This window comes from Acomys russatus, chromosome 8 (genome assembly GCF_903995435.1).
Source record: "Acomys russatus chromosome 8, mAcoRus1.1, whole genome shotgun sequence".
In the NCBI taxonomy this organism is placed as follows: Eukaryota; Metazoa; Chordata; class Mammalia; order Rodentia; family Muridae; genus Acomys; species Acomys russatus.
In genome coordinates, this window is record NC_067144.1 from 5,391,094 (window position 1) to 5,414,403 (window position 23,310).

General features: G+C 43.6%; 1 protein-coding gene across 1 annotated transcript in view; it reads left to right on the forward strand.

The window, feature by feature from the left end:
• Yeats2 (YEATS domain containing 2) overlaps positions 1-23,310 on the forward strand; it is a 94,515-nt gene that overhangs the window by 44,761 nt on the left and 26,444 nt on the right. Inside the window, exons 10-15 of the mRNA XM_051150701.1 lie at positions 2,180-2,354; positions 6,162-6,401; positions 9,631-9,789; positions 10,975-11,078; positions 13,546-13,653; positions 14,033-14,215. Of these exons, the coding sequence (XP_051006658.1) occupies positions 2,180-2,354; positions 6,162-6,401; positions 9,631-9,789; positions 10,975-11,078; positions 13,546-13,653; positions 14,033-14,215 (969 nt within the window). The remainder of the gene's footprint in view (positions 1-2,179; positions 2,355-6,161; positions 6,402-9,630; positions 9,790-10,974; positions 11,079-13,545; positions 13,654-14,032; positions 14,216-23,310) is intronic.

The window sequence follows — 23,310 nt, forward strand, 5'->3', positions numbered from 1 at the left end:
GCACAGCAATCCCCATTTTAGTAGCGTCTCACATGGCTTAGCAGGTTAAAATGCTTGCCATTAAGCTTGATGATCTTATTTTGATCCCCAGAATACACATGCACAAGGAGAGAACTGAAACTCACAGCTTGGCTTCTGGCCTGCACACACACACATAGCTAAGTAAACGTATAAAAGAAGTTACAAGGAAAATAAAATAAATTTTAATTTAAAAAATGATTTATTATTTTATATGTGCGAATGTTTTGCCTGCACATACATATGTGTACCACATTTACACCTGCTGTCCGAAGAGGTCAGACCAGGGTTTTGCCTTAGGACTCAGACACATGTGAGCCACCATGTGGGAGCAGGAATTGAACCTGGATCTTCTGGAAGAATGTTCAGGGCTCTTAACTGCTGAGCCATCTCTCTAGCCTCAAAATCAGAGTCTCACTTAACCTATGTCAAGGGATTTTTTCCCTGTTCTTTTACTGTCAAGTCCAAGAACTGATTGCTGAGTCAAGGTTGAGGCACTGTGTTTTCTTCTCAGAGCTTCCTGTCTTAGCACAGGGCTTTTGTGTGGTGTCAGGACCACTTCTAGCGTTGGTTCTCTGTTGGCATGCCGGGTTCTGAGGATAGGACTCAGGTCATCAGTCTTGGTGGCAAGTATCTCTACCCACTGAGCATCTCCTTGGCCCCTTTTGAGCTTTTACGTGTAGGTATTTGATTAACTTTGGTATACTCTAAATACCAACTTCACTTGTCTGTGGATGCTCAGTTTTCCTAGCTCCATTTATTGAAAAGACTGGCTTTCTCATTTCAGAATGATTGACACTTCTGTTAAAGATAACTTGGCATATCTGTAGTTTATTCCACTGGTCCATATGTCTTTTTCATTGTAGCACATACTGTTTAGTAACTAATGCTTTGTAATAGGTTTTGGAACTCAAAAGTATAAGGCCTGCACGTTTGTTCTTTACCCTCCTGTTGCATTTGTGGTTTATCTATAGTCACCATCGTAGTCAGCTGGCTACATCTTCGCTGTGCAGAGGAGCGGGCGTCACGGCACCAGAAGAGTGCTTTATGAAGTGCCTCTGTACGCTTTCACAGGGCCAGGGTCAGGAGGAAAAGGAATCGTAAGATAGTTTTTATTCTTGAAGAGTTACTCTAGATGTTTCTGAGCGTAAGGACAGTGACTCAGTCTGTTTTCCATTGCTGTGCTAAAGGCCATGAGTAGCTTGGAGAACAAAGGGCTGACTTGGTCATACCGTTCCCAAGTCATAGTCCAGTGGCTCTCAGCCTTCCTAGTGCTGTGACTCTTTAATACACTTCCTCATTTTGTATGACCCCCAACCATAAATCACTTTCACTGCTAATTCATACGTATACCTTTGCTACTGTTATGAATCGTCATGATGGAAATACCTGTTATGCAGATGGTTTTAGGCGACCCCTGTGAAAGGGCCATTTGGCACCCCCACGGGGTTGTGACCCACAGGTTGAGAGCCACTGTCATAGTCCATCACTGAAGAAAGTCAGGACAGGAATTCAAGCAAAAACCTGGAAGTAAGAACTCAGGCAGAGTAGGGGAATTCTGGTCCTGGTTTGTGGTCCATAGTTGGCTCAGCCTGTTTTCTAATATTTCTCAGACCTACCAGCCCAGGGGCAGCACTGCCCGTGGTGGGCTGAATCCTATCACACCAGATATTAATCAAGAAGATGCTCTGCAGCCTTAATCCACAGGCCAGTCTGGTGCAGGCATTTCCCAGTTGAGGTTCTCTCTTCCCATAGCTCAAGTTAACAAAAAACTAACCAGCACAGACAGCAAACACTAAACACAAAAGCAAACAGGACAATTTCAGCTAAAGATAAGTGTGGTGAAAAAGAGTGGCTGGCGAACAGGGGCCACAGGGAAGGTCTTCCTGAGGGTGACATTTGGGACATCCTGGTGGGAAGGTGGCCACACGGGACAAATGCTAAGCAGTAGAAACAAATGGAAAGAGGGGACTCCACTGAGGTGTCCATGGGCTAGCCAGCATGATGAAATCAAACTGCCTGTTGAGATGCGGTTAGAAGTCACGTGTTTCAGCTCTTAGAGCAGTTTCTGGAACAGAGCTAGAGCTCTGTAGCCCTGACGACGGACTCATGGCGTGCTTACATACAACCCCCCCCCCCCCCCCCCCCCCCCGCCGCCTAGGTGGTAGATGTGGAGCTTCATCGGCATTCCCTTGGCGAAGACTATGTCTATCCGCAGTCGTCCGAGTCAGACGTGTCTGATGCCCCTCCTCCATCTCTGACCATTCCAGCCCCGGTGAAAGCCTCACCAGTGGCACGGTCCCCTGAGCCCGCCTCTGCTGCCCCTATGGGAGAAGGTAACGCGCTGCTCTTCATTGGAGGGATCACTCTCTGGGCGCTTTTCTCATGTGTGGATCACACCAGACGTGTGCTTCCAGCAGCTTGAAATACAAGTGTGAACTGTTATTTTCAAAAATGGGAATGCTGCCTCTAGCATGTAGCTCTACTGTGAAATAGTCAAGTTCTGCTCTTCTACATTTTATAAAGGTAAAAAGGTCACAGAAATCATTAAGTGCTTATTTTTTTTAAACATTTTATTTTGTTTTATATGTATGAGTGCTTTGGCTCTTCTGTATATCTGTGCACCCCATGCATACCTGGTGCTCACAGAAGCCAACAGAGGGCATCAAATCCCCAGATGGTTGCTTGCCAACCTGTGGGTGCAAGGAATCAGCCAGGTTCTGGGCAGCCAGTGCTCTTAACAGCTGAGCCATATCTCCAGCCCCTGTATTTTTATCTTTTGCTGAAGACTTTCTGAGATTCTGAATGTGTAAATAGCAGACTTTAGTATTAAATATTTAATCTTCTGTAAAAAATAAATGACATTCAACATTTGACTGACATTTTAACATTTAATAGGAATATGTGTATTAATGTTTAAGTTTTTATATATAAGCAGATGAATCTAAATGTTGTTTATTGTATCTCTAAACTGGTATTTTAGTGTGATAATATTTTAGATATAAAATTTCAACCTTTTGAAAAAAGATTTGTTTATTTTTATGTATACAGCGCTCTGCCTGCATGTGCACCTGCAGGACAGAAGATCACATTATAGATGGTTATGAGCCATGTGGGTGCTGGGAATTGAACTCAGGACCTCTGGAAGAGCAGTCAGTACTCTTAACCTCTGAACCATCTCTCCAGTCCAAATTTTCAACTTTTATTACACAGCTCATGGTACCCAACAAATAGCCACTTACAGAAGGCAGAGCTTATGTCTGTTCACAGGTCAGAGGACTGTAGCTAGTCACAACGGGGGAAGGATAGTGGTGGGAACAGCATGGTGTGTACCCACCAGGAAACACAAAAGAAATGCTAGGCTTTCCTCTTTTGTCCTTTTTATTCAGCTCATAAACTCAGACCATTAGATTATGTAGCTGGCATATAGGGTGGGGATGGGAGCTCCTCCTGCTTAGTTAACCCTTTCTCAGGAGGGTAGAAAAGCTTGCTCAGTTGGTGAAGGGCTCTGTGTGCAGGCATGAAGACCTGGGTTCCACTCCAAGCTAGTGTAGAAGCCAGGTAAAGCATTGTCTGTCTGCAACCCTACACTGGTTACAGGTGGACAGGTGAAGCGGCGTCTGTCTGCAACCCTGCACTGGTTACAGGTGGACAGGTGAAGCGGCGTCTGTCTGCAACCCTGCACTGGTTATAGGCGGACAGGTAGGTGCTTGGAGCTCACTGGCCAGCAAGTCCAGCCAAATTGGTGAGCTCCATGTTCAGTGAGACACTTTCTAAAAATAAGGTGGAAAGCAACTGAGGAAACTGCCTGCATCACACTCACACACACACACACACACACACGTCTAAAAACTCAAAGACTCCCTCAGAAACCTGCCCTAGTGACTCCAGATCTAGTCACGTTGACAACGAGAATCACCAATCCGAAGTCCACTCTTGCTCAACTTGATTCCCAGTGCATCAATTTTAGATGATTTAATTTTGTGTATAATGTTTTGGCTCTATGTATGTGTGTGCACCTCATGTGTGCCTGGTTCCCACGGAGCTCAGAATAGAGGATCAGGCTCCCTGGAGCTGAAGCTACGGATGGTTGCGAACCACAGTGTGAGTGCTGGGAACTGAATCTGGCTTGTCTGTAAGAGAAAAAGTGCTCTTAACTGCTGAACCATCTCTCCAGCTCCAACATGTTATTTTTGAACCAGAATCGTATAGTCCTGGTTTTCAAAGGTTTATAGTCATCTTAAAAAGAAAATGCAGGAGTCTTTGAAGTATTTTTTAAGAAATAATCCTTTTTGGCTTTTGAGACATGGTTTCTTTGTGCAGCCTTGGCTCTAGTTTGCTCTGTAGACCAGGCTGGCCTCAAACTCCTAGAGATATATTTGTGTGCTACATGTGTGCAGGAGCCCACTGAGGCCAGAACAGAGTGTCAGATCCTCTGGAGCTGGAGTTAGCAGCAGTTCTGAACTGCCCAGTGTGGGTGTTGAACCAAAACTTAGGTTTTCTGTAAGAGTAGCAAATACTCTTACCCACTGAGCCTCATACATCTCTGAAGCTTTAAAAGTTTTTTGTTTGTTTATTTCCTGGACTCAATTTGTAGACCAGGCTGGCTGGCCTCCAATAAGTTCCACCTGCCTCTGCCTCCCAAGAGCTAGGATTAAAGGTGCGCACCACCACGCCCGGTGCTTTAACAGTTCTAACATCGCTCAAAAGTCCAAATTCAAATCTCTTCTAAGATTCAAGACAGTCTATTCACTGGGCCCTGTATAGTAAAGAAAGCAGTTACATATACTTCTACTATACAGCGGTACAGAGTGAACGTTCTCATTGTAAAAGGAAGGAATAAAGGGCTGGCAAGGAAAGATTGAACAAAGCAAATACCAAGTCCTGCAGCTCCACGTCTGTCATTTGGGCTCCAGCAGCCTTGAGTCCCATCCATGTCCTATGTCCCGTTCCCCAGCCCTATACCCCTTGGAATTTGCATGCACATAAAATCAGCACCATGTAGATACTGCCTGGACTTGGCTGCCAGTTTGAGATATAGCCTGGCGTCCTTGGACTACAGCTCCAGCAGCCTGCAGCCTGGGTGGCCGTGAGCAGGATCACGACAGGCTTTTTTTTTTTCAAGTCTAAGTTTTGCAATGTGTTTGCTTCTTTGGCCATCCATGGGTGGAGTCCTGTATTCAAGGCCATAATTCCGACTTCCAAGTGCAAGCGTGAGCTTACTCCCTCATGGTAACAACCTCCTTTATAACGGCTGCTGCCTTGAGAGTACTTGCTGTGTTTGCCCCGACGTTTGTACCCCTTTACTCACCAAATGCACACTTCGGGCTTTGGGTTCTCATGGTGAGCCTCAGTACACACAGGGAATGAGTGACAGCCTCAGGACAGCCGTACGTTGCCCTGCCTTACGTCCCTCCACCAACCAATCAACTTAGTCTCTTGAGTTTAAATTCAGCTTCACTCACATTACCAGAGCAGAGCCAAAACCAGCCAGTGTTGGTTATGTGTGTTTGCTTACAGGAAAATAATACAAAACAGCTTCCAATCCAGTTTTCAGCAGAGTCCTTAGGCCCCATGATGCTCCATTCCAGTCCTCCATGAGCCAATGAATGGCCTTTGTATTAAACTCCGCTTACAGTACCCTAGGGCTTCTCTAGCTACACATCCCGACTCTTCCACATTCCCCCTAAATGCTAGTCCAGAGGCCTATGCACCACATGTTCAGGTTCCTCACAACGGTGACCTCACTGCCAGCGCATAGTACCCCTGGAACAAACTGTCTGTATTAGTTGCTTGCCACTGACCAGAGGGTGCTACCATTCACATTCGGAGTGGGTGTTCTTAGTTAAACTTCTCTCGAAACTTCCACAGATACACAGGTGTGTCTTAGTGACCTTAGTCAGGTTGACAAAAAAAGATGGATTGTCACGTCCTTGAGATAAATGTTTTACTAAGTAGGAGTCTAAGCACACAATTTATATTCTACCAAAATTATATAAGGGGTAATCAGTATTTATTTTATGCCACGAATTGTTTTAAATGGGGTTTGAACTAATATCGAATAATATAGTAGCAGTCTTGTTCATTTTCCACAGTGGGAAGGTGTTTCAGAGTTACTAAATTTGCCATTACATTTCAAGCAGGCTTCCCAGACAACCCTGAGGCTGAGAGGCACGGCACATTTTACTCCTTACCATCTTCACTGGAAAGAACACCCACAAAAGTGACAGCGGCACAGAAAGTTACCTTTTGTTCACATGGCAATTCTGCTTTCCAACCAATCGCGTCAAGCTGCAAAATCGTGCCACAAAGTCAGGTGCCTAATCCTGAGTCACCAGGAAAGTCCTTTCAGCCCATCACCATGAGCTGTAAGATCGTCTCAGGTATGCAGAGCACGTGCTGAAGATGATGTAGATGCCATTGACTAAGTGTCAAAATAATTTTGTTTTGGGATCATTTAAGATAACATTATCAGACCATCACTCTGGCCTGGAAGTTACTGTCTAGCGCAGGTGGCCTTGAACTCAGGGTGTTCCTCCTGACTCAGCCTTGCGAATGCTGAGGTTACAGGTGAGAGCTACCAACCCTGCTCAGAGAGATGCTTCTGTATTAAAGGAGAGTTAATCCTGTTGGTTGGCAAAGCTGTCAGAGAGAAAAGCGTAACTCTCTTATACGGAAAGTGTGTCTGAGTAGCGTGAAGAGTCTCCTGCTAAGTGTGCTCTGCTGTATGGCGGGGGTTAAGGTAAGGACCTAGTTTGCAGAGTCTATAGAAACAAGTAAAACAGGTGAGGCCTTTGAGTCTGTTTTAAGGGTTGAGTTGCTGTGGCATTGAATTGGCTTTTATTTTTCTCTAAACATGATAAATTGTTGATCCTTTTTTTTTTTTTTTTTTTTTTTTAATTGTTGATCTTATGAACAGTCATTCTGAGACTTCTGTCTGCTGAGGCCTTTGTGACAATTCACATTTATGCTAACTAAAGTACTAATGGGAACATGCTTGTGGTGGCTGTACTTCAAGACAGACAGGGGGAACATTTTATGATTTTATTTCATGTGTAGGGATGTTTTGGTGCTTGTATGTGTGTGCCCCATGTGTGTGCCTGTCAGGCATGGAGAAGGCATTTATTTATCCCCTGGAATTAGAAGTTGCAGGTCATTGTGAACCACCATGTGGGTGCTGGGAACTGAATTTACAAGAACGGCCAGTGCTCTCAATTGCTGAGCCATGTTTCTAGCCCCTGTGTATAACTTTAAAAAGAAGAAAAATGGGATTATTTATTGCTGTCCATGAGCAGCTAAGCAAAAATGTAATACAAATCTTAACAATTAACCGAAGGTAGCAAGCCTGTAATTTAATCTGCTATTAAGAATTTGAAACTTTCTGTTTGAGAAGTGGAGTAGACTGTATAAATCAATTTGAGGTTAGAGAAATTTATAGAGGACAACTTTGATGGAGTAGGTGATAAAGGATGTTTAGTTATACATGAATAAAGTTTGAGAATATTCTTTGGGATTCTGACTGTGACATACCCTTAATAGAGATTTCTGTCTCTGGTAAGTAAATTTTACATTTTCCTATTCAAAATATACCCCAAATCAAAACATAAAATTCTTCAACCTAGCTATTCACTAACTAATTTTAGTGTCTTTGAATATTCAGTATTATAAGTACTGAATGAAGAGATTTATCATACCCAAACACAGTAGTTCCATATTGTTAATATAAAGCACTCTTTTACGATATGTCTTCCCTGTCATCCATCCAACCATGGCCTTTTGTTTTTAAGTTTTTGGTGTTTGTGTGTGTGTGTGTGACTATGTGTCTGTGTGATTATATACATGTAAACTGTTGAGTCTGTTTAGTGTTGCTTGTGGGTTTTTTTGGGTTGACTACTTGAGATTGGATAATAATTAAGGGTGCTCATTCCTGGGAAAGAGCTGTGTTTAATTGCCTGTGGCTCTTCATCTAGGGTGAGGCCCCTCCCAATTCTTCCCGTGTGTCGGGATGTCAACCGTCTTGTCATTTTTCAGGTCTTGCTTATGTAGCCACATTGTTGAGATTTTGCAACCTAAGCTAATGTTTAACTGTAACCGTCTTAATTTTTTGTTTGTTTGTTTTGGTTTTGTTTTTTTTGAGACAGAGTTTCTCAATGTAGCCTTGGCTGTCCTGGAACTTGCTCTGTAGACTGGGCTGGCCTCTGCCTCCCAAGTGCTAGGATTAAAGGCGTGTGCCGCCATTACGTGGCCTGTAACTGTATTCTTAAATTATGTGTTCTTCCATACCTCTGACCCAGTAATGCATGCATGTATGTTTGTATATGTGTTATTTGTGTACATGTTGTTATGATCATTTGCCAAGAACAAAATATTGGTTTAAAGCAATCTCTTAAAATGAAACTCACCCTAAATTCTGAACAAAATAATCTGGGTCTTGCTTGTGGGTGTCTGTTACCTCAGTCATTTGGGGTCATTTGGAGTCTGATTTAATCCCTTAGAAAACTTAGATTCTAGCTGGGCATGGTGGTGCCTTTAATCCCAGCACTTGGGAGGCAGAGGCAGGTGGATCACTCTGAGTTTGAGGCTAGCCTGGTCTACAAAGCGAGTCCAGGACAGCCAAGATAATGGAGAAACCAAACAAACCAAAAACAAAAAGAATCTTAGATTTTTAAAATATCCCTCATTTTTTCCCCAGATGATGCTTTCTGTGCTGTTCAGTAAAAGAGAAAAAATAGTCCTTTCTTAGGGACAGACATACAAGTACAGATCCAGGCTAGTACCACAGACAGAGACAGTAGAAGACCGAAGGAGGAGAGAATAGAGAATTCCAATCTGGGCTGGCTTTTTGCCAGTGACAGCAACACAGACTACAAAGATTTCTTTCCCCCAACTCACAGAAATCCTTCTACCTTCTGGATGCTGGGATTAAAAGCTTATGCTACCACACCTGGCCTGCTTTTAGACTTTAATGTGCATGCCAGGCCATCTTGCTAAAATGTAGGTTTGCTCTCATTAGGGGAGAATAGATCTTTTATCTCCAGCTGGCCTGCGACTTGATCTCTAGAGCAAGCAAGCTTTAAACTCACAGAGCTCACACGCCACTGCCTCTGGAGTGCTGGGGTCAGGGCTATCACACCTGGCCTCAGAATCTATTTCTTTCTCCCCCCTTCTCCTCTCTCTCTTTCCTTTTTCTTTTAGAATTTTCATGTGTGGGGTGTTTTGCCTGTATGTATGTCTATGAACCACATGAAAGAAGGCCAGAAGAGGATTTTAGATCCTCTGGAACTGAAGCTACAGACAATTGTGAGCTGCCATGTTGGTGCTGGGAATTTAAACTCTAGCCTTCTAGAAGAGCAACAAGTCAAGTGCTCTTAGCTACAGAGCTGTCTCTCCAGCCCCAGAATCTGTTTCTAATTAGTTCCTCAATTTGCTGATCCTGGTCATGACAAAGTGCATAGCCTAAGACTGCACCATCTGGGCCCAGCTACACTGGTGCAGCACCTGCTCAGTATCTGAAGGGCCAGGCCTGTTGTCTCTTCTGATTTGTTACCTGTGCCTTTGACTCTTCCTACTTAAATTGTGTTTATTCTTTTCCCTCTCTTTCCCTTAACACAGGTTCTCCAATATCAACTCCAAGTCCATCACCATTGCCTCGCACTCCAACCTCCACTCCAGTGCATCTGAGGCAAGGCTCTGCCAATTCTGGAATAAGCAACCCTCATGTGATTGTGGATAAGCCTGGGCAGGTTATTGGCACCGCCACTTCGAGTACAGGTATGTATAAGCAGTATTCGTGCAATCTAAAGGATTTGATCATTTATTAATAATAAATCTTAGCATGAGCCCTCCATTCATAAGTAAGTGTGTATAAGAGGAACTCTGTACTGTTTCTCTGAAGAAGATTCATTGTGGGTGCAAAGTTCAATGCTTAGTATTTAGAATCCTGTCTGCACCCACCACACCGTCCCTGTAGTCCAGCACAGCTGCATGGCACATTTCCTTCCTTCAGCCCATCACACATGCTCCAAAAGTGTAAGCTTCCTTGGTTAAGGGAAATAGTGAAAAGAGAAATAAAATGAGATGAACCAGATGAACAATTATCTGGTAATGAGGTTGGTTCCCCACCCCACTGAGTTCCCCATGAGTTAGAATTACTGCATTATTTATTATATGTAGTGGGCTTTTCCACTTGTTTTGTTTTTAAGCTTAACACTTTTAGAGTGGTTTACATGTAGAACTCACTTGAAAACCTGCTTTCAGCATAATTGGATATGCTGAGTTGTCTTTGGAGTTACATATTAGTTTTAACAATCAGCCAAACATCTTGTGGCAAATTTGATAGATGAAATAAGTTACCGAATATCCATTTAGATCTGATAATGTAATTAATTTTTATCAGACCTTGGAAGCCATTGTGTGGTTGTGGGATAACTTATCCCATGTGGGCAGCATTTGGAAACATGACCTACATCCTTGCATTGTACTGTCTTTTCTCATGGAAGAAGCATAGTATGTCATAAAGATTTCACTGTTTTTTTCTTTTTGTCCTTAGTAGCTTCTTACCACTTTCCAGGCTTGGCATGCAGTCAGCTTGTAGGAATGAGTGTGTGTGTGTGTGTGTGTGTGTGTGTATGTGTGTGTGTGCGTGCCCACGCGCGCAGACTTTTAGAGTTTTGAATTTTCAACCCTTAGAAATGAAAATTAAGTAATTAGAAACAAGGAAGAATGAGAAATGATTTAAAATTACATTTTGTAGCTGGGCGTGGTGGCACACACCTTTAATCCCAACACTTAGGAGGCAGAGGCAGGTGGATCACTGAGTTCGAGGCCAGCTTGATCTACAAAGTGAGTCCAGAACAGCCAAGGCTACACAGAGAAACCCTTTCTTGAACCCCCCCCCCCCCAATTGTAAACTTTATTTTGTTGATACATAATATTTTTATCTGTCTTGTTTATCAGGAAGTCCTACAAGCAAGCTCCCAGTGGCCTCTCAGGCTTCCCAAGGAACAGGGTCCCCTATTCCTAAAATTCATGGAAGTAGTTTTTTAACATCTACTGTCAAGGTAAACTTTGTGCTTTATTACACTGTGTAGGCTCGGCAGGCGTACTAGCTAGTGACAGTGTTGGGTCTTGAAGATCATTTCCTCAGTTTCTCCTGGTGTAAAAGACAGTTCTCAGCACATCTCTCAAGTGATTGCGCAGTAGTAATTTGGAAGCTCAGTGTTGAGAAGAGACAGCCTTCCTTACCTTGTGTAAGGAATGGCTTTATTAAAATATTCCTTTAGAGGCTGGGGACGTGGCTCAGCTGCTCAGAGTGTGGCTGCTCTGGCAGAGGACCTGAGTTCCGGGTCCCAGAGCATCCGAGGCAGCTCACAGCTTCCTGTAACTCTAGCATCAAGGGCTCTAATGCCCACTTCTGGCCTCTGTGGGCACTGCATGCAGCATGTTTCCTTGTGGTACAAGGAATGTCCCCTTTGTACACATTAGCCTTGTAGTTATCTCAAAGTAGAGAGTAGTTTAAAACACCTCCTTTCCATATGGTGCCCTGTCTTCTTCACAGCAAATTATTAAAAAAATCTGTTCTGTATTTGGCAAAAGCACTTGTCTATTTGGTTCCTGTTTACTCAAGATGGCAGTCTTAAGTGGAAGCCTTTGAGAAAATGGTTCTTGTCCAAATGGCTGAGAGTACAAATCTCTTCCTGAGGAGAACCAACCAAGGATCCTCTTACTGAGATAGTTGACAGTGATCATGGATAGTTTTCTGATCCAGATGAGGGTTTCCTATAGTAACTCCCATGAAGATCTTCCTCTGCCGTTCATTTTTAAATGTTTGTTGATGACATTTCATTGCATAGTCAAGAAATAGTCTTAACTTTAATTCTTCCCCTTAAAGTTCAGTTATGGCACATTCTGTGGGATTGAGTTTCTGTCTTTGGTAGTGGAGGCAGATGTCAGTGGTTTCTGTCTCACTGTGTTTGGTTGCTTTCCATTTTCTATCCCCACGTTTGGTTTTAACTTTTCAATGTTTGTCTATTTGTCTGTTTTGTGGAAGGTCTCACTGTGTCGCTCAGGCTGGAACACGGGACTTTGTACCTCAGCGTCCTAAGACCTAGTATTGCCTTGTCTAGTTCATTGTTGTCCTCTTTCTTCTTGCTTTGGAAAAAGTCATTTATCCTTTGTATTCCAGATACTGAGTGAATTTTTCAAGGCAAGTTGAGAGTATACAAGAAAAAACCACGCGCTAAAGCATCACCAGTTTTTGTTAGACTCACTTACTGCCTGTGCTTTGGGAATACAAAGCAATATACAGTCCCTGTCTTTTACCACCTGTTACAAGACCAGACATAAGAACCAATAAAGAATCCAACATTAGGAAAGGGCGGGTAGATCAGTTGGTGTGTATGACAAGACATCCTGGGGAGATGCAGTATCCACATCTACTCACCCCAGATAGGGAGCCAACAACAAACCAAAGTCCACCTTGGTGAACCAGTGAGTTTTACTGCAGTTACTTACAGGAGTGTGGGTGAGTGGTTACTTACAGGAGTGTGGGTGAGTGGTTACTTACAGGAGTGTGGGTGAGTGGTTACTTACAGGAGTGTGGGTGAGTGGTTACTTACAGGAGTGTGGGTGAATGGTTACTTACAGGAGTGTGGGTGAGTGGTTACTTACAGGAGCAGAAATGACTCAGAGACAGCTGCATCATCAAAGCCCATCCCAGCATGGGTGACAGCTCACAAAAGCTGAGAACCTGGAGCCCACTGCACAGCCTGCAGGCAGCTCAGCAGGTTGGAGGATGTCCTCTCCAAGCGACTCAGTTGGTCAGGCAGCTCAGCTGGTTTCTGTGTCCTTTTTTTACAGCTTGTCTTGTCTGAGAGTGTCTCTTAACAGTCTTTATTGCTTACTCTGAGTGGGAGGGCCCTAGTGAATCGGCTCAGCTATTTTGAGTTGTTTACCTTGTATCTTAAGGAGCTTGCCTGGGAGATGGAATGGTTCAATCTCCAGGAAACTGCTACACAGCACTGGTAGAATGCTTGCCTAAGATGCACAAAGCCTTGGGTTTAGTCCCCACAAGTGTGAGGGTGTGCACATGTAATCTCAGCACTCAGGAAGTAGAGGCAGGAGGATCAGAAGTCCAAGGTTATCTCTAGCTAGGTAGTGAGACCAGCCTGGTCTGCGTGGCACCCTGTCTTGTAGGATGCCTATATGTCATCAGGACTTAGATGGGTACCATTTGTGAGTTGATCTTGTTTTTGTATTTTGGCACCACAGGGTCTCACTGTGTCATCTGTGCAGTGAGTTATTACAGGTAGTCAGGTGGGACTGCATACCTTACTTTCCATTTGCTTTAAAAAGGAAGTTACGGTGAATATATAGATGCTTGGAAGACTCATAGCAATGCTGGTATTTTTTTTTCTTTGTCTTTGGTTGTTTGTGTTGCTAGATGTAGTAGGTTTGTATTAAGTGTAAGTGGCTGGAATTTTTTTTTTTTTTTTCGGTCTGTTGTATAATAAATGTTTTTACACACAGCAGGAGGATTCTTTATTTGCATCTATGCCACCTCTCTGCCCAATTGGTAGTCACCCTAAAGTGCAAAGCCCTAAAGCTGTGACTGGAGGACTTGGAGCCTTCACAAAGGTGAGTGTGTGCCACGGCCTTGCCTGTGTCTTTTTCCACCCCTTGTTAATAGGCCTTAGTTCTGAGGTGTCTTTCCACTTACTCAGTGTTGTCCATGTCCTAGGAGCCCAGTGAAATGGAATTTCAGAGGTCATAGACCACCAGTCTCATGACAAGTGACAGAAGAAGCACAAGATCAAGTTGAGATACTATTTGGCCCCTAACTAGCTCTTAAGGACTATATTAAAGCAATATTTTACCTTTCTCATAGAGCCATTTTGTATATACCAAAGTTCATTAATACTGCAGAGAGACTAGATTCAAATATTAATAGTAGGTCCTTCCTCCTACCTCCCTCCACCCCGTGGGATACTTATTCTGTGTCATTGTTTGTTGCAAGGTGATCATCAAACAGGAACCTGGGGAAGCTCCTCACGTGTCCACAGCAGGAGCTGCCAACCAGTCATCATTCCCTCAATATGTGACTGTGAAAGGGGGTCACATGATAGCTGTGTCCCCTCAAAAACAGGTCATAAGTGCTGGAGAAGGGACAACTCAGCCACCAAAGATTCCACCCTCCAAGGTTTGTATGGCTTTGGGATTGGAGGGTGGAGTTCAAGATACAAAGGTTATTTATTTGTCCACATAGTTGACAGGTCCCAAAATGACTTAGGGTGACTAAGTTGCTGATCACATACAAACCTGTGGATGTTAGCCTGCCTGGAAAAGACCCAGTCAGATGATACTATGCACACGTGGTCCTCACTGTCTATCCCTGACAAGAATTGGTGTGTTTCAACAAGAGACCCAGGGTCAGTCTACGGGACAGAGGGCCAGTGTGCTTTTACTCCAGCAGTAAAAGTAGCAGCTTCACAGGCTTTCTATTAGATGCACAGCTAAGTGGAAGCTCTGTTTTGACCTGTTGGTTTCTGGTAAGAGAGTACTGCACTGATCACCTCCAGTGTCCAGGCTATGCGGTTTGTTTTGTTTTGAGATAGGAGATGTCAGACTCAAGGCAACCCTCCTACCTCAAAATCCCAAATGCTAGGGTTACAGGTATGTGCCATTTAATTCTTTCATTCATTTTATTTATAACGAATATATGGGGAATAAATGCGGGGCGCTGCGAAGTAGGATACCGAATCTGCTAGGTGCTGATATACCAGACTTGTGTATATTAATTTATTGTAGTTTTTAAACTATACCTGCAGGGTCTGGAAAGATTGCTCAGTCATTTAGAGCACTGACAACTCTTCATAGATTTCCTGAGTTCAATTCCCAGCAACCACCATCTATAATGTGATCTGATGCCCTCTTGTGGCCTATGGGTGTACATGGAGGCAGAACACATAATAAATAAATCTTAAAAACAAAACAAAAAAAATTACACCTGCAAGGCAGGTATTCTTTATCCCTGGTTTATAAATTTGGAAACCCTGAGTTTGAGGGCCTTTGTATGAACTTTCTGGAAAGTGCGTGAACATATAGCTATTATTATGTAACATATAACTAGTAAGTGGCAGGAGGTTTGAAACCTGTGCCATTTAGCTCCAAACGCACCATTCCAGAGCTAGTGAGATTTACAGGCTGTTGTCTCTAACCTTAGCATGCTTTGAAACACATAGTTAAATTATCTCAATGTTTTGGCAGGTATGTTCTAAAGCTATTGGAAGTGTTTTGTGGGTGTTTATATTTCAGCTTCAAACCCAGCCTGTCTAGGAGTGAATTGTTTTGAGAAGAATATTCTAAAAATGGAAGACAGTATGATATAATTTGGGTTAGTTTAGATAAGTACTTTTCTCTGGGGATAGAGATGAAAATTCAGCATTACAGGTTGTTTTAAGTCTGTAAGGTTTCCAAAACTGATCTAATCAGACAATTCATCTTCTGATTTTTAAACATAGCAGTCCCTAATTTGTCCCAAACTTACTGAGTCAGATTTTTCTCAAGGGACTGAGAGTCTGCTTTTTCCTAAGCTGCCTGCTGATTCAGATGCCCTGGCCAATTAGAAATGGCTGCAGCACTGCTTTGGCCTCCAGATGAGCACCCTTGTCACTCCTGCAGCAAATCAGTAGCTGTTTGTAGATATTGCTCTGCTGTGTCAGCAACAGAGGTTGAACTTGGGGCCTCACATACGTTAGACAGTACAACTGAGCTGAGGTTTCTCTTTACTTTTTGAGTTTGTCAACCTTGTTACACAGTCTGGCCTGCGGTCTTCTGCCTTAGCAATGGTGGAATTGTGTGATAGCAGCCCTGCACTGACAGCTGGCAGTCAGTCTTGCCTTACACATTCTTTTTTTCTTTCCTTCATTTTTAACCTTTTGCTTATTTGTATGAATGTAATTCTTTTGCCTAAGTGTGTATCTGTACATGCTGTACCTGCAGTGCCTCAGAGACCAGCAGAGGGCATCAAATTCCTCTGAGACTGGAGTTACAGACAGCTGTGAGCAGTCATGTGGGTGCTGGCAATCGAACCCTGTCCTCTTAGCTGCTGAGCCATCTCTCTGGCTCCTTACATAGTTTTTAAAATATATTGAGCATCATATGGGGATATAGGTTTTTGTTTGTTTACATTTATTTATGTGCATAGGGATACAGATGTGTTAGAACACGTGTGTGAAACAGCGAGAGGACCGCTTGCTGGAGTCAGTTCTCTGCATCACGTGGGTGCCAGTGCTCAAGCTCAGATGCGAGAAACTTCTTGAACATTGTTTTTAACTTGATTTTGGGGCTCTTGAGCAGGAACGTTGTAGATGACAGCACTAAATTGAAGTGTCAGAATGGACACTGCCACATCTTGCCAACATTTATCAATTATTGTCTTGATGATAGCCATTCTGGCTTGGTTATAGTGGAATCATATATTTTATTTCTTAGATAATGGTCTCACTATAAACCCCAGGCCACAAGCTCACAGCGATCTGCCTACTTTTGCCTCCTGAGTGTTGGGATTGAAGGTGTACACCATGACCCCTGGCTGTTTGGTGTGTTCTTTTATTTGTTTGGTTTGGTTTTTAATGTGTATAAGTGTTCTTTATGTCTGTGTGCCACATATGAACCTGATACCCACGGAGGTCAAGTATCAGATCCCTTGGGTCTGGAGTTTAGGTAATGTGAGCTACTGTGTAGGTGCTGGGAGTTGAACATGGGTCCTCTGGAAAAGCAACCAGCACTCTTCCATTCACCCAGCCCCAGTTTTTTGTTTGTTTGTTTTAATTTTGTTTTTGTTCTGTTTTAGCATATCTTAAATATACATAATGGGTTGGTTATGACATTTTCATGCATGTACATTTTTATTGTATTCGCCTTCTCACTACCGTCTTTGTCCTGAGGGTGCATGTGTGCATGTGTGTGATTCATGAGGATTGTTTACAGGGGAAGTCAGTCTCATCAGGTGAGGCATTCATTACATATGGGAACATGAGCATCTCACCATGGAAGAAACTCCCTCGCCCAGCAGCCATTAACTTCCTCTAGATTCTCAGAGATGTGTGGGCCTTTGCTCAGCAGGTTAGCTTGTTACTGGTGTGGGGAAGAGCTGCTGATTTGTACCCTGCTACATTGCTTAGAGTGTTTAACAGAGATAACAGTTTTCTGATGGCATTTTGAGGGTTTTTATACTACTGTTTTGTCTACAAACAGGAGATTTGGCCTCTTTCTTTCCTATTGTGTCCCTTTTATTTTATTTCTCCCCCTTTGACTGGACTAGTTAAAATTTCAGTAATTACATTGAGCAAGACTAAAATCCAGCTGAAGTACAGCCATTTATTCAGAGAGCTGCCTAGAGGCCAGTGAGGGCTGAGCTTGCTTTCCCTAGCCCATCCTCCAAACATCTGGGTTGTATAACCGTGAGCTACACACTAAGGCCTGTCTCCTAAAAGGCCAGTGGGTGCTAAATACATAGATTCAGCTAACAGTTCCTGCTATATCCCTTCTCAGCTTTTTGTTAAGACTTTGTTTCACGGGAGTTCTTGACGGGGGCCAGCATATGCTCGATAACTCATCAGGGGTAGGTGGTAGTGCCCTGAGTTCAGTGGAGCAGATGTGATGGGAAGAAAGACATCATTCTAAGGCTCTCCCTCTGACCTCCACATGGACACGCCCTAGCTCACACACAGATGATAAAATAAAAATAAGAAGCTGTGATCTTTGTGTAACTGTGTCTATAAGAATGGCCACACAAACTGTTCATGAGCCTTGCGGCAAGTAAGGCTCAGCCAGGGAGAACAAAGATGGAGATGGTGAGAGGCTGCAGCCAGGTGAGGAGAAGGAGGCTGCTCATCTCCTCTGGGCTAACTTGGGTCTCCCTCGTCCCCTCTTTCTTGAGCACATAGAAGAGCAGGACAGAATAAGGCGCCCCTGAGCCCCTGCTCAGCTCAGGGGTCACTAGCCGTACTCCTCCTGCTGCACTGTCTTACCACCTTCATTGATGTGTGTTTGGCACTCACACACTCACTCTTGAACTCTCAAGCCCACACTTACAAACTCACACATTCACACTCACACAGCTCTGAGACTACCTTAAAGGAGATTCCAGTTAATGTGTAATTTCTCTGGAAATTAATTTCTACTTAAGTTACTGAATCCAGATGGGGACTTTTTAAAGTTACATTCATTTACCTTTGTGTGTTTATGTATTACGGGTGTATATGTGTGTACATTTGCATGGGCCCACAAGTGCGTGTACCACAGCTTGAGTGTGAGGGCCAGAGGACGACGTGGAAGAACCAATTCTTCCACCCTCCAGGTCCCAGAAAGTGAGCTCAAGTCCTCAGGCCTGGTGGAAGCACCTATGTCCACTGAGCAATCTCATTAGTCCTGAGTTTCTCTCTCTTTTTAAATTTCATAACTGAGATTTTAATGGTTGAGGCTCAGTACATAGATATTTCAGTTTGTACATGATTTTTTTTTGGTTGATTGGTTTCTGTTTTGTTTGGTGGGGTTTTAAAGATAGGGTCTTACTGTGTAGGCCTGGCTGCCATAGCATTCACTGTGTTGACCAGTCTGGCCTTCAGTTCACAGAGATAAGCCTGCCCCTGACTGCCAAGTACTTAGATTGAAAGTATGCACCTGTACGCCTGGCCTTGTGTAGTTCTTAACAGCATACTGAACGTCTCAAGAGCCTTTGATTGTGTTTCTTTATAAAGTCGTTGTTTGAGCTGCAGACCTGGCAACAGGCTTTCCTCAGGAGGCTCTCGTGCATGAGCATCATCGAGCGTCAGCTTCACATTCTTACACCAGCCTTCCATAGCACACCATCATAGTTGTTAGGAAAAGTGGACTACCACAGCTAGAGACGTTGCGGAGGCACACAGTGGGACTCACTGGGTAGCCGAGACTGGCCTCAGACTCCAGAGCTCCTCCTTCCTGTGCCTTCCCCATGCTGGGATTAAGGGTGTGGATGTAACATGAATGTAATTCCTGCTTGTTTCATGGTTCTTCTTGCTGTATGTAGTTTATTTTATATATGTATAATAATATAAATATACGTAAAATAATTTTTAAAATACATAATTGTAAAAAAAAAAAAAAAACAAACAAATAAAATGAAGATTGTGAACCATGAAGCCCAATCCAAGGATCGACTTTTAAGGAAACAGAAAATAAAGGAACTAGAAGTAATTTAAAATATTCGCAGCATAGTAAGTGGACAGCGGAGATTCCACATTGTCATTTCTTATGCTTTCTGTTGTAGGCTATAAACCAGTCCTGTCTACAGAGTGTCACACTGGCACCCAAGGCAGCCGTAGCCTCCCATGATTCAGTGCCCCGTTCTCTTCTGGTTGTACCGAAAACCAAATAACCAGCAAATGATCTCAGCTTTTAAAGAATTCATTTACAAGCCTGTGGTGATGGCTCAGATGCACGGTTCCCTGGTTTGTTTGCTTCAGCAGTCGCCATCTGCACTCATGCTGCCCTGCAGCTCTGCACAGTTGGTGTGCTTTGTCTTTGCCAGCCAGGTTGGGGGAGGGGTAGTCACAGAGTCATGCTGACCTTGAGTTTAGGTTTTAAGAGCAGTGTGATAGTGCACTCCTTTAATCCCAACACAGAGGAGACAAAGGCAGGCAAATCTGAGTTCGAGGCCAGCCAGGCTTACATAGTGAATTCCAGGCCAGCAAGGACTATACAGTGAGACCCTGTCTCAAGCAACAACAACAAAACAGAAGAGAACAGGGTTTACCTTTGTCTCTCCTCATTTCCACATTGCCTCACGATTACCATTCTTCACTAGACACAAATAAGTTTATGTTAGCTGGGCATTTTATAAACTTATTCTCAGTTTTTGATTCTGTGATGTAAGCATTGCCTTAAGCTAATTTTAAAGTTCAAGAAAGTAATTTACTCAGCTGTAAACTTGGAACTGAACTAGGAAAACAAGTCTATCTGGTTGATCAGTGCTTAATAATGCCTGCTTGGGAGACCATCGTCTTCACGGTAGCCATAATATCCAAGCTCATGGCAAGTATATTTTTATATCACAGTCTTTGAAAAGAAACAAGTGGTTTAGTAGATTTTAATGGGAGGAGAAAAGCTCATTTGTCTGTTGCTTATTTTATTCTGGTTCCTGAGTGATCTCCCCGTGTCCGTCTCCCCCCCCCCCCTCCTTTGGGGACAGTGTCCTGCCATATATCTCAGTATGTCTGCCCTGAGGTTATAAGCAAGTTCCATTGCTCTTAAAACACACACACACAAACACGGGGGATAGAGGCTAGAGAGACGGCTCAGCAGTTAAAAACACTTGCTGCTCTTCCAGAGGACCCACATTCAATCCCAAGCCATCTATCTACACAGCACTCAACAACCATCTATAACTAAGTGCCAGGGGATCCAGTGTCCTCTTCTGACTTCCTCAGGAACCAGGCATGCATGTAGTACACAAACACAGTTGCACCCAAAGCGCCTGTACAGATAAACTAAAACTCTAATTTATTAAGTCTTTGAGAATTTCATACAATGTATTGTATATGTCATACAGTGACAATTTCCTGTCATCTCCTATAATCACACTGCTTTCCTTACCCACTTGTCTTAGTTACCTTTTCATTGCTGTGATAAGATACCATGATCACCATGGCAGGGAGCATGACGGCAGGCAGGCAGGCGTGGCTCTGGAGCAGTAACTGAGAGCTCACATCTGACCCATAAGCAGGAGGCAGAGAAAGCTACCTGGGAACAGAGCTTGCTTTTGAGACCTCAGAGCCCATATCAGTGACACACGGGCCACACCTCCTAATCCTTCCCAGTTTTATCAACTCAGAACCATGTAGTCAAATACATTAAACCAACACACCTCCTAGCTTGGAGTGGGTGTTGTCTCTACTACTGCCATCAAGTTGAGTTTGTGTTGCCCCGCTAGCCTTGCAGGCAGACACAGTGCTGGGGAAGCCGAGAGGTCCCCATCTTGATCCACAGGCAGCAGGAGACTGTCACACTGGGCATAATTTGACCATGTATGACCTTAAAGCCCCCTCCACAGTGGCACACTTCCTCCAACAAGGCCGCACTTACCTCTTAGTAGTGCCATTCCCTATGGCCACGCATTCCAAAACATGAGCCTCTGAGGCCCGTTCTTACTCAAAGCACCACAGAGGCAGGTCGTACATGATAAACTCCAGGCCGGTAACAGGAAAGGGTGGACCGTGTCCGAGGACTGCCCCAAGGTTGCCCTCCAGCCTTAGTATATGATGTGCCCCCATACCCTCCTGCCATAGTGTGCTGTATACATTAGAGTTGCTGGCAGTTATTTCATGAGTATAAATAATGCCACTGTGGATGTTGTTGTGTATGTTCCCTTGAGCACATGTCTAAAATTCTCCATGTTCAGGGAATTACATTCCTAAACACAGAACTTCTATAGAAGTGTGGGCAATTTCCATAGGGTGGATAGGCCTCTGGCTCTTGGGAATGGTGGTATATTTACCAGCAGTAAAAAGATGTTCCTGTTCCACAGTATACTCTGGCTAATCTTCATGTAACCAGAGAAGTGCTTGGGGGAGGGGCTGTTTTTATATATGTGTGTATGTGTGTGTGTATGTATGTGTATATAGTGTGTATATCTGTGTGAGTGACATATGGTATCACTGTGTGAGTGCTGGGCGAGCATAAGCCACGTGCATGCAGATGCCTGTAGCAACCAGAAGAGGGAGTCAGATCTCCTGAAGCCAGTTAGACGTGATGAGAGCTGCCCCAAAATGGATGCTGGAAAGTGATCTCGGGTCCTCTGGAAGAGTAACAAGCACCCTCGGCCTCTGAGCCGTCTGCCCAGCCCCTGCTTTTAAAGCCAGGGTCTCATGTAGCCCAGGCTGACCTCCACCTCCTGTTCTCACCTCCCAAGTGATAGAATTACAGGTGAACGCCAGTGCCTGCAGCCTGTAGCCAGGCTCTTCACTCCCTGGTGGGTGAAAAGTGCTACTGTTCTGTGTGCAGGGCCATTGTGATCGCCAGTAGTAAAGGTGCTAGGTTCAGGCACATGCACACATGATACACATACACAACAATACATTAATAAATTAATGCAGGTACCTTACATCTTTTGTAGTATTCTAAAAATACTCATTTAATGTTTTTTCTTTTTTAATGTGTGTGTGTGTGTGTGTAAGAGGAGAGAATTGGGCACACGTGTAGCACATCATGCATGTACATTCAGAACAACTCTATGGAGCTGGTTCCCTGCTTCCATCTGTGTGGGCTCCAGGGATCAAACTCAAGTTGTCAGGGTTCTGAGGCAAACACCTTTACCCACTGAGTTATCCCACCAGCCCAAAGCTATCTCTTATTTTAACATCTACTGCTTGTTCTATTAAAACAAGCTGCTTAATTTCTTTTTATTATTTTTGTTATTTTTTTATTTCATTTTATTATTTTTATTTTTTTGAGACAGGGTTTCTCTGTGTAGCCATAGCTGTCCTGAATTTGCTTTGTAGACCAGGCTGGGCTCGAACCCACAGAGATCCTCCTGCCTCTGTCTCCCAAGTGCTGGGATTAAAGGCGTGCACCACCATCGCCTGGCTTGCTTTTTTTTTTTTTAGTTAAGTGACTTTACTTTTAGAAACCAGTTATAACTTAATTTACTTGGGTGCTGGAATGTTTTATTAATAGGGCTGGAGATGTAGCTCGTGTGGTAGAGCGTGTGCCTACTAGCGTGCACAGAACCCTGGGTTCAATACCCAGCACGAGGTAACTTGGACACTGTGGCACGTCCCTGTAATCCCAGCACACAGGAAGAAGAGCAAAGGGGTCAGAATTCCTAGGCCACTCTCAGCCCGGGAACCCAGTCGTTTAAAAAAAAAAAAAAATTACTTTCAGTGAAATATTTTTGTTTGCATGTTCCCTTTTTTTTCATATGTAGTCTTCAAGGAGGGAAAGAGGTTATTTTTCCTAGAATTGGGTAGAAAGAAAAGATCATCTGGATGGGCAGACTACAGGACTCAGGAGAATAAACCGTAAGTGGGGTAGAGTTTGAACTCATGAAGTTTATTGCAGTTTTCGTAATGTGACATTGGAAAGCACCTGGCTCTTCAGCAGCAGAGAATGCTTATGTAGACAATGGTGTTCTTGTCCTGTGTGCTCGGTCAGCTGAAAATGATTATAAATGCAGCACCAGAAACTGCTTACCTGTTAGTTACCTGTTAATGTCAGACTCTGTACAGTGTGATCCCAATTCTGTGTTTTAATCAA